This window comes from Biomphalaria glabrata, chromosome 1 (assembly GCF_947242115.1).
Source record: "Biomphalaria glabrata chromosome 1, xgBioGlab47.1, whole genome shotgun sequence".
NCBI classification, from domain to species: domain Eukaryota; kingdom Metazoa; phylum Mollusca; class Gastropoda; family Planorbidae; genus Biomphalaria; species Biomphalaria glabrata.
The window spans coordinates 15,638,835-15,655,521 of record NC_074711.1 but is presented as its reverse complement, the minus strand read 5'-3'; the positions used below and the strand labels follow the sequence as shown (position 1 = coordinate 15,655,521).

General features: G+C 39.1%; 1 protein-coding gene across 3 annotated transcripts in view; it reads left to right on the top strand.

Moving 5' to 3' along the window:
* The window catches only part of LOC106073401 (adipokinetic hormone/corazonin-related peptide receptor variant I-like), a 224,905-nt gene that overhangs the window by 176,044 nt on the left and 32,174 nt on the right, over positions 1 to 16,687 (top strand). For 2 of the 3 annotated variants that reach the window (XM_056024551.1, XM_056024557.1), the window contains 4 exons: positions 365 to 569; positions 5,352 to 5,462; positions 11,938 to 12,001; positions 12,254 to 12,342. In XM_056024551.1, the coding sequence (XP_055880526.1) occupies positions 365 to 569; positions 5,352 to 5,462; positions 11,938 to 12,001; positions 12,254 to 12,342 (469 nt within the window). Of the gene's footprint in view, positions 1 to 364; positions 570 to 5,351; positions 5,463 to 11,937; positions 12,002 to 12,253; positions 12,343 to 13,473; positions 15,522 to 16,687 lie in introns of those variants that run through there. The other variant, XM_056024565.1, reaches the window with a different exon arrangement.

Below are 16,687 nucleotides of genomic sequence, written 5' to 3'. Positions count from 1 at the left end.
TGTTTCCAAAAAAATTCAAATCATTGACCCCATGTTATTTCATTATTGACCCCATGTTATTTCATCCTTGACCCAATGTTAATTGATCTTTAACCCCATGTTATTTCATCTTTGACCCCATGTTATTTCATCTTTGACCCCATGTTATTTCATCCTTGACCCCATGTTATTTCATCATTGACCCCATGTTATTTCATCATTGACCCCATGTTATTTCATCCTTGACCCCATGTTATTTCATCCTTGACCCCATGTTATTTCATCCTTGACCCCATGTTATTTCATCCTTGACTCCATGTTATTTCATCCTTGACCCCATGTTATTTCATCCTTGACTCCATGTTATTTCATCTTCCCTTCTCAGAGTGTTATATTCCACGTAGAGACCCACCCAATATTCCGATGGTTTCAGCAGTGTGTGACCTTCAACTTTTTCCCGTCTGCTGACCACGAGCTGGCCTACAACTTGTTTAGCATTATCGCCCTTTACGGCCTTCCCATAGCCATCATTACATCGTCCTATTGCGTCATCTTGTGTCGGATTTCGAAGAAATCCCGTCAGAGTAAAGGTGAGTACAAGGAGCAATTGGTGTAGGAACTAAGATCTAGGACTATCACCATAGTTCGTTTGTTATTTTAGTTAACCTCCCACCAGTCTATATGCATGCCAATGTTGAATCCATGTATATATAGTAGGAGTATAGGGTATTCAAAAATGTATATGGTTTATATATATATGGTATTACAATAGATTGTAGGAGTATATGGTATACTACAATTATAATACATTGTAGGAGTGTATGTTATACTACAATTACAATAGATTGTAGGAGTGTATGTTATACTACAATTACAATAGATTGTAGGAGTGTATGTTATACTACAATTACAATAGATATGTGTATAGGTCGATTGATAAATTTAATTGATTATTTAACTCATACTGTCTATAAAGAAAGTAAGCTCCGTTGTTATTAAAGATAGTTTAAGAGTGGCACCAACTTGACTGTGACTTGACCTCTTACTTCCAGTGTTTGGCACCAACTTGACTGTGACTTGACCTCTTACTTCCAGTGTGTGGCACCAACTTGACTGCGACTTGACCTTTTACTTCAACTGTGTCACCGCTTATTAAATTTAATAACGTCCCGAGAGATCTGTTTAAGTACTGATGGCACTCATCAACAATGGGCAGACGTGAGTGCGGCAGACGTTACCTCGGGGTCAAGTTCGAACAGGTCGAGTCGTTATATTGGGCTGATTATAATGTTGAATATATTAGAAAGGAGCTGTTCAACATGGACACTTGAAGTCTTTTATCAAACTCCCGCAAGTATAGTACACACAAATATTGTCATATGATAAAGGATGTTCCCCCTTTTATTCACATCAAAAGAAGAAAGAAAATCAGGTTCTTAATGGGTATGGGACCTCATGATTACGTTGTGAACATTATCGAAATAAAATGCAAACTATTCAATGAGACCTTTTCTGCAGGGAACAGTTCCAGGGAACAGTAGGAGAGGCAGGCTAAAGAAGCCAAAGGAAGATAACTTGAAGGAACATATCTGTCAAGGAAAGTAACTCTATGTCTGGCAAAAGACTGAAAAGGAATGTAGAGAGATAGTCATCAGATCATTGGCGGCGCCTCAACAATCCAAAAGACTAAGGGTCAGGTGACAGTGATGTGAAAAGAAAACAGAGACATCAAGACATTTAGAGATACGAAAAGAATTGAACAAAATAATAGAAATAAAAAAAAATCATTAAAGTCAATTAGGCCTACTAATTAGCTCAATAGTAAAACTATGCGGCCTTGCCTGTGTTGATTGTAAAAAATAAAAACAAAGTCCTACAAGTAAAACTTAGAACCTCTGCTGGCAGCGGAGAATTTTAATACATAGTCCTAAAATGGATTCCTTAATGCTATAAGGTACATTCATACCCACTTTCATTAAGATTGGTCAAACAATGTTTATGCATCTTACAATATTCTCTGCATACGATGAAGATCTAATTTGTTCAAAAGTTAAAACCATGCTAAGAATACGCTTTAAAAGGAAGCAGAAATTAACAAGTTGACTTTTTAAAACCATTTTAAAATAGAAAAATTAGTAACAGGTCAGAGACCGAAATCCTTCTACTATATACGAATACACAATTTTTCTGAAAGATGAAGAAAGAAAGTAGGTATCCAATTAATGTCTTATTTTTTTAGTTTCTGAATGCCCCTGGCGCCTCATTTATTATTGAATTATTGGTACGACAAAAGAACTGGAATATTCTGGAAAAAAATTGTCTAGTCCTGAATGACCTGTTTGTTCACATAATGAAAGCTCTATTTTTGACAGGGAAACTTTCGGTGCCATTTAGTTTTGTATGAATGTATACGAATATTTTAAACTAAAGAAATAGCAAAGCATGAGCATTGAGTCCGAGATTCGGGCAAACCTTAAGAATAATATGAAGTTATATTTTCACTTTCTTTGACCCGTTCTATCAGTCGCAGTATATACAAAATGATCCACAAATAAATATCTAGTTTGTGGAGTCTGATGATGTATAGGTTATAATATTACAATTTACTGTTGAAGATCCTGCCACCTGGGAGACGGAAGATCCTGCCACCTGGAAGACGGAAGATCCTGCCACCTGGGATACAAAGACTCTGCCACCTGGGAGACAAAGACTCTGCCACCTGGGAGACGGAAGTCTCTGCCACCTTAAAGACGGAAGACTCTGCCACCTGGGATACAAAGACTCTGCCACCTGGGAGACTAAGACTCTGCCACCTGGGAGACGGAAGTCTCTGCCACCTTGAAGACGGAAGATCCTGCCACCAGGGATACAAAGACTCTGCCACCTGGGATACAAAGACTCTGCCACCTGGGAGACGGAAGTCTCTGCCACCTTGAAGACGGAAGATCCTGCCACCTGGGATACAAAGACTCTGCCACCTGGGAGACAAAGACTCTGCCACCTGGGAGACGGAAGTCTCTGCCACCTTAAAGACGGAAGACTCCGCCACCTGGGATACAAAGACTCTGCCACCTGGGAGACTAAGACTCTGCCACCTGGGAGACGGAAGTCTCTGCCACCTTGAAGACGGAAGATCCTGCCACCAGGGATACAAAGACTCTGCCACCTGGGATACAAAGACTCTGCCACCTGGGATACAAAGACTCTGCCACCTGGGAGACGGAAGTCTCTGCCACCTTGAAGACGGAAGATCCTGCCACCTGGGATACAAAGATCCTGCCACCTGGGAGACGGAAGTCTCTGCCACCTTGAAGACGGAAGATCCTTCCACCTGGGATACAAAGACTCTGCCACCTGGGAGACAAAGACTTTGCCACCTGGAAGACGGAAGTCTCTGCCACCTGGAAGACGGAAGCCTCTGCCACCTGGGAGACGGAAGATCCTGCCACCTGGGAGACGGAAGTCTCTGCCACCTTGAAGACAGAAGTCTCTGCCACCTGGAAGACGGAAGTTTCTGCCACCTGGGAGACGGAAGACTCTGCCACCTTGAAGACGGAAGACTCTGCCACCTGGGAGACGGAAGTCTCTGCCACCTTGAAGACGGAAGACCCTGCCACCTGGGAGACGAAAGACCCTGCCACCTGGGAGACGGAAGATCCTGCCACCTGGGATACAAAGACTCTGCCACCTGGGATACAAAGACACTGCCACCTTAAAGACGGAAGACTCTGCCACCTGGGAGACGGAAGATCCTGCCACCTGGGAGACGGAAGACCCTGCCACCTGGGAGACGGAAGACCCTGCCACCTGGGAGACGAAAGACCCTGCCACCTTGAAGACGGAAGACCCTTCCACCTGGGAGACGGAAGTCCCTGCCACCTTGAAGACGGAAGTCCCTGCCACCTTGAAGACGGAAGTCCCTGCCACCTTGAAGACGGAAGTCCCTGCCACCTTGAGGACGGAAGACTCTGCCACCTGGGAGACGGAAGATCCTGCCACCTGGGAGACGGAAGACCCTGCCACCTGGGAGACGGAAGACCCTGCCACCTGGGAGACGAAAGACCCTGCCACCTTGAAGACGGAAGACCCTTCCACCTGGGAGACGGAAGTCCCTGCCACCTTGAAGACGGAAGTCCCTGCCACCTTGAAGACGGAAGTCCCTGCCACCTTGAAGACGGAAGTCCCTGCCACCTTGAAGACGGAAGTCTCTGCCACCTGAAAGACTGAAGATCCTGCCACCTGGAAGACGAAAGATCCTTCCACCTGGGAGACGGTAGATCCTGCACCTGGAAGACGGAAGATCCTGCCACTTGGAAGACGGAAGATCCTGCCACCTGGTAGACGGAAGTCCCTGCCACCTTGAAGACGGAAGACCCTTCCACCTGGGAGACGGAAGTCCCTGCCACCTTGAAGACGGAAGTCCCTGCCACCTAGAAGACGGAAGTTCCTGCCACCCTGAAGACGGAAGTCTCTGCCACCTGGAAGACTGAAGATCCTGCCACCTGGAAGACGAAAGATCCTTCCACCTGGGAGACGGTAGATCCTGCACCTGGAAGACGGAAGATCCTGCCACTTGGAAGACGGAAGATCCTGCCACCTGGTAGACGGAAGTCCCTGCCACCTTGAAGACGGAAGTCCCTGCCACCTTGAAGACAGAAGTCTCTGCCACCTGGAAGACGGAAGATCCTGCCACCGGGAAGATGGAAGATCCTGCCACTTGGAAGACGGAAAATCCTGCCACCTGGTAGACGGAAGATCCTGTTACCTGGGCGCCGGAAGCTTACAATAGAGCATCAAATTGCACAAATTGCAGAAATTAAGAAAACAGCGCTGACAGAAGAAAAGCGCCAAAGAAAAAAATCCTAACCGCTGACAAGTTCCAGCTGGAATAGTCCCCTGCCCAGTGCCGAACATTCCGGGCTCATATTAGTTCCTCTTCGTATTACGATGGACAAACTATACCTATTTAATAATCATTTCTAAGTTGGACTGCAGTGTCAGTAGATTCAAACACAATGCATCATCTGTAGGCAGTCATACACAAGGATCATTTTAAGTCTGACTCTGGTAGGCTCAATCTTTTATGCATATACGTACACTAATGACTAATGCAATACTTATACTTTTGGAATACATATACTGATACAATACTTATACTGACACAATACACGTACTGACATATACTGCTACAATATTGCTACAATGATATACTGATGTAAACAAACCAAAGACTTTGTTTTTGTTTTTCCTGCCTCTCACTTTCGTCTATTGCTACGGCTCAGATGAAATGGAACTTTGTTTTTGATGACTTGTAATAAAACAAAACAAAACTTGTGATAGTGTCCCTTTGTTTTGTTTTTCTCTACTTCCAGACGAGATGTCAGGCAAAGCTTTCGAGGGTTCTCATTATCAGCTGCGAAGGTCCGGCATCGGAAACATCGAGAGGGCCAAAACCAGAACGTTAAAGATGACGTTGGTCATAGGTGAGCAGTGTGTCTGTGTGTGTGTGTGTGTGTGTGTGTGTCTGGTCAGACCGATTTAGAACTTACAAGACACGGAAATGTCGATGTATATTTTGTTACTGTTGCACTTATTGACAGTGTTTATGAAGGTAGTAGGGCGGGTCGGACGTAAGCTTTTAGCAAATGTTGATTCCATCTATAGAAACCATTTGAAATCAAGTGTATTCCTTCCGCGAATTTAGTTTCTTTTACGTTACGGACTTACCTTTAGGAATTAAGAGAGTAATCTGAGTATTTAGCGGAACACTTTGCTTATTTTTTTTAGAGAGGCTCATTCACTTGGTGGTCTACTAGTTGATTATTCCAGTAACTCGCGGAACACTTATTCAGGCCTCGTGGAACGCTGTTGTTCCATGGAACACAGTTTGGGAAACACTGGGTCTATGTTATCAATTTGACTAAATGTAGTAGAACCATTTGCATCCTCTTGCTATTAGTGTAGGTGTGTAAATGAAAACAGTCATTTGTTGTTTTTTTACTGTACCTTAAAATATGTATTAAACTCAGTGCTTAAAATATCATTTTCTCATTGTGTTAATTAAAAGTATTTTTGTAACTTATTTCCATGCATTAGACTAAACCTGTAGGTGACCACATATCTCATTGACAAGCATTTTCTACATATAAAGGATGTGTTGTTTATCCCCAAATTCTAGTCGATAACTTACAGCTTAGGAATGACTTTATTTCAAAAAGCTGGTTGGATAGTTTCATCTGAATGAACATAAAGAACGACGGTTTGATGCAAAGGGTGGCTATCATAATTAAAGACATTAAAAGAATTCCTTTGCTTCACGGACATTCCTCATGGGGGGTATTAGTAATCCATTTCCGACCCCCGAGTAGAACGAGAGATGACTATTGTGACTATTGTGACTATTGTGACCATGTGACTATTGTGACCATGTGACCATGTGACTATTGTGACCATGTGACTATTGTGACCATGTGACTATTGTGACCATGTGACCATGCGACTATTGTGACCATGTGACCATGTGAGGTATTTAGAAAACGATCCAACAAGAAACTGTTCGCACAAACAAAACCAAAAAATCAAAATTTGTTTGCAGGCGGCTGTTGGTGGTCCATAGGAACAATGTATATCTTGACTGGGCCTCAATCAATAATGTCTTTATTTTTAATTACTAAAACAGTTAAGGAAAGAGTAGATGACAGGCAATATTCTTTCTTGAGTTATTTGCTAGCAACAACATTTTCAGATAGTTTCAATTTTAGATCCACTTTTCAATAACAATGGGGTATTTACTTTGACAACATTCAGCCCTTACCCCCACCCCTCCCCTCTCTTCTGACTGCCTTTATTTTTTTTTTTTAAATATATTAGGAGTGGGAGGCTGGCTCCACCAGTGGCTAAGTCAAACTGGGGCGTTGGAGGGGAGTGTAAAGTGAGCTCCTTCCAAGCAAAACGTCAACAAGGGCGAGCTAGTGGCACAGGAACACGCCAAGTAGTCGTTCGTCTACTTTGACAGTCCATTCATCTCCGGCCCAAAGAAACATGTCCAGCAAAACAAAAGCATGCCGTGTTGACTTCCCCTCCTCCCGAGCACATAACCCCGCACCCCACCCCCACCGTTCTCGTCAAATAGTGCGCAATAATTGTATAAGTACATTTGTAATGGTATCAATGCGCGTGACGCAACTACACTAAGAAAATATAAAGATTTCGGTTGTCATTTTTACGGTCTGGTTTGAATTTTAGTTTTATCGCATCGCAATGGAATGGAATGTTGTTTGACCCTTAGAAACGAAATGAAGATATTGAGTTGACATTCGATAGTAGTTTTAGTTCTGATAGTAAAGTTTAAAGTTCTTGGTGGTTTGACCAATGTGTATAAAATGTTTGTTGTAACTCTTGCAAGTGCGTATTAGTCAAAGTTTGCAGTAGCTGGAACTCTGATATCTACCAGAGAGAATGAAAGAAATGTATTTACTAAAAGAAAACCTCAAAACGAAGTCATTGATTTACATTTCTCTAGTCTCGCATACAGGAAAACAAAACAAAAAGGTTCAAGATGGGGCTGGGGGAGATGGCGGAAAACAAAAACTAAACAAGTAGCCCTCTTGGCCCACTAGCGGATCCAGAACTTTGGAGTGGGGGGGGGCGAATTTTTTTCAAACCCTAACCCTAACGCCCAGTAAACCCTAACCCTATGCATAAACGTGAGTACAGCGCGCGCGCGCACACACACACACACACACACACACACACACACACACACATATATAATATAGCCTATATATATATATCATTTCTCAACCTTCGGCGAAAAACAAAACAACTGGGGCAGAGCTATAAGGCCCCGACGACAAAAGTGTTTTCTTGTTTTTTTCACTGTAGAAACGTATTCTCCTGACAAGTACAGCTCATTATTCATCAATGGAGTTCGGGGCGAAGCCCCGACGCCAAAAGCGTTTTCTTGCATTCTTCACTGCAGAAACGCATTCTCCTGACATCTACAGCTCATTATTCATCAATGGACTTCGGGGCGAAGCCCCGACGCAAAAAAGGTTTTCTTGCATTCTTCACTGCAGAAACGCATTCTCCTGACACCTACAGCTCATTTTCATCAAAGGAGTTCGGGGCGAAGCCCCTACGCCAAAAGCGTTTTCTTGCATTATTCACTGCAGAAACGCATTCTCCTGACATCTACAGCTCATTATTCATACTATTAAAAAAGGACCTTGAAAAATATTCTAATATAAATTTATAGGCCCATAATACATTGCAAATAAAACTGATTTGTTCCTTGAAAAGATAGGATACCCCACATATTTAGCTTTTTGCTTTGAGGATCGCCGCCGAAAAAAAAATTATTCGATAAATAGTATTTAAGAAAATTGAAGTATAAATTGTGAGTTATAGTCCCAAATTTATTTAACTAGAAAAATATCAGATTGAGTAAAGGTTGGGAAAAGGCGACTATGAAAGTATTATTTGAGTTTAGAACTCATCTCAATCATGACTTTTATACTGAAAAATTTCGTTTGAATGCAAAGTCTTTCTTAAAATAATTATGATAAATTCATGTGAAATTATATTAATAAACTCTGTCTGGAAATGGGAGGGGCGGTAGAGTGAAAATGATTAATCTTAGCTTTTTTAATAATTTCTGCTAAATATTGCATTTGGCATTAAAGAATAGGGGTGGGGCGACTCGATATAAGAATTTAATTTATAGTGTATATAAATTATATTAGTGACAGATTTTTTAAAATTTTGTAATTTCTTAACTATAATACAAAAAGAAAAAGTATTGATTTTTCCGATGGGGGAAATGCGATTGCATGTATCGCCCCTCCCAACTGGTACAACCATCTTTCATTTAAATTTACTAATGATACAATTTGAGATTAGAGTATGGTACGACATAATAAACAATGGGTCACATATCAATACGTAGTTTATATTATATAGATATTCAACTAATTTTGTTCACAAACTATGATTCTCCACAAAAATAGGACCGCCCCCCCAGCACTCAGAGGTCTAGAGTGGGGAGGGCAGTACATGCAATCGCCCCCCACCTCACCCCACCGAATCGGCTAATATACCAGAAAGGAAGCGACATAATATAAAATGTATATATTAATTCAATTAATTTTGTTCACAAACTATGATTTCTCCATAAAAACGGACCGCCCCCCCACTCAAAGGGTTTAGGTGGGAAGGGCAGTAGAGGTATTCGCCACCCCCCCCCTCCCACACCAATCTGGAAACAGGGAACGACATAAAGATCGGTTAAAATATCAATAACAAGTTTTAATAATATGGATATTTAATTGATTTTGTTAGCAAGCTGTGATTTCTACAAACAAATTGGACCGCCCCCCCACTCGAAAGTGTATGGGGGGGGGCGCGGGATTGATACCATCGCCCCCTCCTGACCCCACAAAATCGGTCAACATACTAGAAGGGGGGGGGGCGAAATAATCTAAAAATAGGTTGAAATATAAATAATTTGTATATATTTTTAACATAAGTAATAAATTCGTATACAAATTGTGTGAATCCTATACTAAAGTTCGTCCGCCTGCCCCCCCCCGGGGGGGGTCGGCCGAGTGGGTGGGCGATCGCCCCTACCGCCCCCCCCCCCCTGGATCCGCCAGTGTCTTGGCCCAGGCATGATGGGAACTGGCAAGAAAAATAGGACTAGAGTATCTTGGTTGCCAGGTTCCTGGACAATACTATTTAGGTTTACGTTCGATGAATAGGATGTGAGCAAGCTGGGTTTTCCCACATTATGTCAAGATATAGATACAAGTTGGGTTTTCCCACATTATGTCAAGATATAGATACAAGTTGGGTTTTCCCACATTATGTCAAGATATAGATACAAGTTGGGTTTTCCCACATTATGTCAAGATATAGATATACAAGCTGGGTTTTCCCACATTATGTCAAGATATAGATACAAGTTGGGTTTTCCCACATTATGTCAAGATATAGATACAAGTTGGGTTTTCCCACATTATGTCAAGATATAGATATACAAGCTGGGTTTTCCCACATTATGTCAAGATATAGATACAAGTTGGGTTTTCCCACATTATGTCAAGATATAGATACAAGTTGGGTTTTCCCACATTATGTCAAGATATAGATACAAGTTGGGTTTTTCCACATTATGTCAAGATATAGATATACAAGCTGGGTTTTCCCACATTATGTCAAGATATAGATACAAGTTGGGTTTTCCCACATTATGTCAAGATATAGATATACAAGTTGGGTTTTCCCACATTATGTCAAGATATAGATACAAGTTGAGTTTTCCCACATTATGTCAAGATATAGATATACAAGCTGGGTTTTCCCACATTATGTCAAGATATAGATACAAGTTGGAGTTTTCCCACATTATGTCAAGATATAGATACTTTGACTCTAGACAAACATAACCGAAGGTAAGAACAAATAAAAGAAAAAAGAGTGAATGCCTTAACAGAATACAAGCCATCATTTTATTTCAATATTTAGTCTTTTTGAACTTTGAAAAGCTATTTCAACACTTTTATTGAAACTAGTGAAATTTATAAATGTTTGCAATGGTATCGGAGTTCTATACATGTTTTCATCGGTATCGTAGATCTATAAAAGTTTTCATATTAAAGGAGATATATAAATGATTGCTTTGGTATCGGAGATCTATATTGGTGTCAAAGGCAGTGTCCACTGATCTGCGGTCCTCCATGAAGTTGTACGATGATGTTCCATGTTCCATGTTTGGCGGTGATAAAAAGTTTTTTTTGTGGTTATTTTAGCTATTTTTATCTAATTGTGGCAGCCAAACGGACAGCTGATTCTTGACAGAAAGGTTAAAAAATAAATTTCAGGGAGAGAATTTAAGTTTCTATGTTCCAATATCTAGGTCTATGATTTGATGTTTTTGTCAATTGGCCTCAACATATGGCGATTTCCTGAATCGTATCACAATTTTTAGCATTTTAAAATTTATATAAAAATTTACTTAGTATTTTTTTTATTTTAATGCTAACAAAAAATCTGTTACAATTTAAATAAAACTTTGTAAAAAAAAAAGTATAGCAAAGGAAACCTTTAGTTGAACAGTACTTTACACGTGGATTTTTACAACTATTATATCAACTCTCTCTGTCTGTTTGGTAAAAAAGTTTGTGCACGTTATTTCTCTAATACCCAAACTCGGATCAAGCTGAAATTTGGCACAAGAGAATGAGATTGTATTGGACTGAAGTGGTGGTGTAACATACTATCTTCTATATTCATAAGCACCTCAATAGGAGAGTGGTTAGTTTGTCGGCATGAGGAGGCGTGAACCAAGAGTTCGAATTCAGGTCGTCGTCCCCCTTCCCCTTTTTTTTTTGTTTGTTATTGCTAATACAGTAAAATCCCCCCCCCCCCAAGATATCCCTTTCTTTTGTATTCACACCCCCAATGTTCTGTTTGGTTCAGATATGTGATACGATCGTAGCGTATAGAGAAAGCTAATAGCATAGAATAGTGCTAAACATAAACGATTGGTGAAAAATATCTCTACCCGCACAGATTTATTGGTGTTGGTCTAAATCCATCACACATTTATTTACATGACTGATCTAAACTAGACGATACAATTAGACTTTGTATAATCTTAGCTTTTTTTAAAAGTATTTTTAAGCTATAATTTTGTATGATATAGAAAAAAGGGAAATAAATCTTATAGTATATATATATATATATATATATATATATATATATATATATATATATATATATATATATATATATATATATGTAAATGTGAAGTTATTTCCGTAATATAAGGTTTTTGTTTTTAAAAATAGTATATTTTATATTTTTCTTGTTTTGTACTCGATTCCTCGATACGTCTGTGTGTAGTCCCCTATGAATGTACATGACTGCAAACTAATGTGACATTGTCTCTCCTTTCAGTTGGAGCATACGTCATGTGTTGGACGCCTTACTTTGTTATGTCTGCCTGGTACTACTTCGACAGGTCAGTTCCAGACAACCATTAGTTTCTACATCCCATAGCTCATGACATCGCAAGAGTTATGAGTCTCCCTGCTCTGAACATAAAATACATGACTCAATATTAATATCCTTTTCTACCTGGTCGATAGTAGCCCACTGACACTGAAATTTATTGTTAGAGCATAAAACTAGCCATTGTCCAGAAAGCCATAATTATAATTTTTGAACAGTGTCCGAACTCTATTATTAGTTTTCTTTTTTCTTTTTTGTACAGAAACTCGGCTATAAAGATTGACCCCAAAGTCCAGAGAGGTCTGTTTATATTCGCTGTCTCCAACTCGTGCATTAACCCCATAGTATACGGTAAGTACCAGGAGAGTAGTAGACTGGAGTAAGCAAGAAAGTTTGTTTTTCTCTTACCTTGGAACCCTTTTAATTATCAAATTTTAAAAAGTAATAGAAGCCACTACGTTAGCAACATTGCTAAAACTTCAGCCTCTCCAAGAAGCTTTCTATTTGCGCTCTTTGCCAAAAAAAAGTATTATTTTTGATCTAGTCTAGAGTGGTATAGTTTAAAGTACTCTTTCTCTCTGATCAATACCTCTTCCAATACACACCCTACTGTTCTGTGATGTACATGCAATGGTCTGTCTTATCGAGATATTACACTTTCTAACCTAATATCCATTTCTAAGTCAGAAATAACAGAATTATAACATTACAACATGGTAATATATTAATAGGAAAGAAATATCCAGGAAATTAATGGAAAGAAAGAGTCAGTGATTTTTTTTTACTTTCTAGCATGCGACGCTATATAGAGTTGCAGCTTTTACTGTTGGAAACTACGACTTAATAAAGAGATGTACCTCCAAATGTTGGAAATTCTCACTTTATAAAGAGTTGCGCATACTAAGGTTCAAACCTTTGACCTGTAAATAGATTTACTACTTTACTTTCGACTTTCTATCTAAAAGTCACTTTAAGTCACGTAGTTATTTTTTTTTATAAATAATAATAATAATTATGTACATATGTAGAACATTTAATTTTTTTGTATCATTGAATATATAGTTTGAAACCTTACAGCAGTCTAGGCTCGCAAACCAGCTGACCATCTTTCAGAATTATATTTCTTTTTTAAGGTAATAAAGAAACAAAGAGTTACCATCAGTCAGATACATTCACTCCAGGTGTTGGCGAGTCTAGACTGTCATTACATGATCAGCCAAAAGTGAACATGCCTTTAGCAGTGACGCAAGATTGCTTCTGTTTGAACAAGAATTTAAAAAAAAAACGCGAATTTTCATTATTTCCCTTTGAACGCCCGTGATTAATAAATTGTTATTATTTTCGGCCAGTATAAAGTCATTCAAATAAAAAGAAAAAGAAAACTTATCGAACACTTTGGCCTGTCATGTAATTGGGTTGTGATAAAACAGCCTGTAAGCCTCTTTCTGGCGTTACTTTATCCCATAATTCTCTGCTTCACAGGCATGTTCACTGCGGCCTTCCGGCGAGAAAGCCATCGGTGGGGTGCTTGGATCAAGAGACACTTTATGTACAACAGGACCAGCACCTACCTCTCTTCCCACCCCCGGTTCATGTGATCAAACACACACACACACGCTCAAAGAACCAAAACATCACTTTCAGCATTCCTAAAGGACCGTTAACATTTGTTTCCCATTGTTGAGTAGAGTGATGGTACTACCATGTACCTGCATCTAGGCGCCACACCTGCACTAAGCATAGAGCGTTGGCTTCAGAGTCATCACAGACCTTTCACCGCTAACTCGTCAAACATTGTCTGAAACTCTTTAAACATTTCTTTGGAGGATATCTCCGTGAGCTACCATCCTACATCACTCATGTGAGAGGGTGCTCGTTTTGTATTGAAATATCAAGGAGTTGGTTTAAAGCAAATAGAGACAGTGTTGACTAGCGAATGAACTATTTGAATGTATATAATGTAAAGCTTTAGACTTCAAGAAATATATGTAAATAGTTTAAAGATGTCTAGCTCAACGAGAACGAGTACGTTGTAACAGGGATCTTGACTGGATTCTGTACTGACATTCTCTCAAACCCTTCCTGCTTTTATAATATAAATATTCTAACATCATTAAATAAATCAATTTTTAAAAAAGCTAATGTAGAATTACAACAAATCAACAGATTAGAATTAACCTTTAGAAATCATTCTCCAATGCCAGAATAGGAACCAACTTTCTGGTTGGTAAAACGTAATTATCATCTATTATTAAGTCCCAGTTACGGACGTATTGAAGTTAATTAAGAACACAATGTGGCCGTGGAAGTTCGGTCGCCGCACATTGTGCGATTACTGTTAGGATTGCTGTGATTTCTAATTCTATGAAAAACTGTTTTAATCCAGAGACTAGGCAGACACTTACAACTGACTCATGACAACCAATTTGCTTTGTGATATGACTTTCTGTTTGTATCACAGACAATGTACATACATTATTACCTATATTGAGCTGTTTAATGTATATATAATCTCTTATTGTCTTATATCATCATATCTTTTATAGTATTATACACTACATATATTGTTATAATGAATACGTTTAGATATATTGCATTTTTTATTCCAAATAATAGTTCTCGTTAAAGAGAATTATTATGGCTCATAAATCGAAGTCTGAAATTACAAAGTAGTTTATGATTGATAATAAGTCTTCTAAATACGCTCCTTGTTAATTTCAATGACGTATAATTGGTTGATAATGGACCGCTAAACCAAACTTATCGAACAAACAAACTCAGCTCGCAGTCTTTGGTGAAATCCATATATTGATTTGATATTTAGAGCTCTACTTGGCCATATTTGGTTTACATTCTCCATTCAAGTGAGTTTACCTGGCTGACACGATGCTTGTTTGGTCGTGTGGTATGAGTTTCAAACTGCTGTAACAGTAGTTCAAACCTTGCCCGCTTCTTCTATCAGAAACTTAGGGATGTCCAAAGGAATGTCCAAACAGGGCCGGCCTTAGGCATAGGCTATCTAGGCAGCCTCCTAGGGCCTCCGATTGACGGGGCCATGCATAGGCCAAAAAAAAATTAGAGAAAAAAATGTGCGAAACTTGGATCAAATTTCAATAATTGGCAGAACTCTATGACTCGTCTACTGGCTGTTAGTTTCTACTCTGATTGAAGACGCTATACGGAACGCTACGGGAATTGCACTATGTGAATTTAAATTGTTTGTTGATTTGTATTTTTCGGTCTTTTTATTTTTCTATTTCATTTGGGGCCACTCAGGACGCCCTTTCCAAAAGTTACAGAAACTTATCACATTACATCAATAATACCCCATATACATTTACATATACCTAGAAAACACTTTGCTTTAACTTACAAATACAAAAAAAAAACAAATCCAATAAAATTCTTACAATTCTCAGAAATATAATTTGTGTCGAAACATTAACTCGGAATCGGCCCTCTAAGTGGTCAACTCAGGCAGGTAAAAAGGCAGGTTTCAATATTTAGGACCTAATTTTTTTTATTTTTTTTTTAAAGGATGTCCGTATTTTATAAGATGATATAAGATCTCAACCATTACACACGTCCGGTCCTACTTTCCTTTTGTCACTAGTCGTAGGACCGCATGAACATGCCAGGTCAACATCGTATCACGAGGGTCGAATCATACACGTACACACTCACACATTTTCACATGTAACAACAACATATCTACAGAAACACTCGGCAACGATCTACAAACATAGAGACACCCACATCTCAACATCCCTTCACTATCTGACATCAACAAGCCAGCACATTATATCATGGCACTCACAAACTCATTAGTAGTAGTTCATGAGCCCAGTAGAGAGTACAGACGTTGCCTGAGGCACCAGAAGAACGTTTACCTCGGCCAGGCAAGAATTATACATGAAACTCTAAGATACTCCCAGAAAAGCAGAGGACTAACTAGCAGCTTTGGACTAATGAATACCGACAAAACAATGATTAATGCCTTGCTATATGTTGTGTTCTTCGAGTCATCGAATTTAAATTGCTTTGAAGATTTCAGAATGTGTATGAATTGATTTTTTGCAACATTTTCTTTTTTGTTCTTTCACGGAACCGCCTTAATAGTTTGGATCTAACTAGGTATTAAAATGAAATCCAAGAGCAAAATCCTTGAATGTTATGTTTTTGTTATCTAGCTCACCTGGACTTACAAATGTTTCAATGGTTTAGGAAGTCTGGTTTTGTCTTTTTTTAAAAATCTTTATTGATGCTGTATGAAGAGAAAGGGAAATAGTTTGATCTTAAGATACAACAAAAAAGCAACAAAAAACAAAAAAAAACGTTTACTTGACCGCCTAAGTTTAGCTCACTTGATTGTCTGATGACTTTAGTCTCACACGTCTGTACAATACTTCACTAGACTATTATAACAAGAGATGTGATTCGATTGACAGCTCAATCTTCAGATTCTTATACGTACGGGAGTGTAGCTGTGTGTGTGTGTCATTGTGTCTAGTAGAGGGAGAGAATCTGTACGAACATTTTTATTTTCTTGTTGATTCTATTTAAAATTGTTTCTATTTTACTGTGTATAAAACGCAAATAAAACGATGAACTCAATTTGGACCTATGTGTACTGTGTATTTATTCTTGACTTGATTGTCTATTAAGTTGTATTGTTTCTTTGTTAGATGTCGATCTG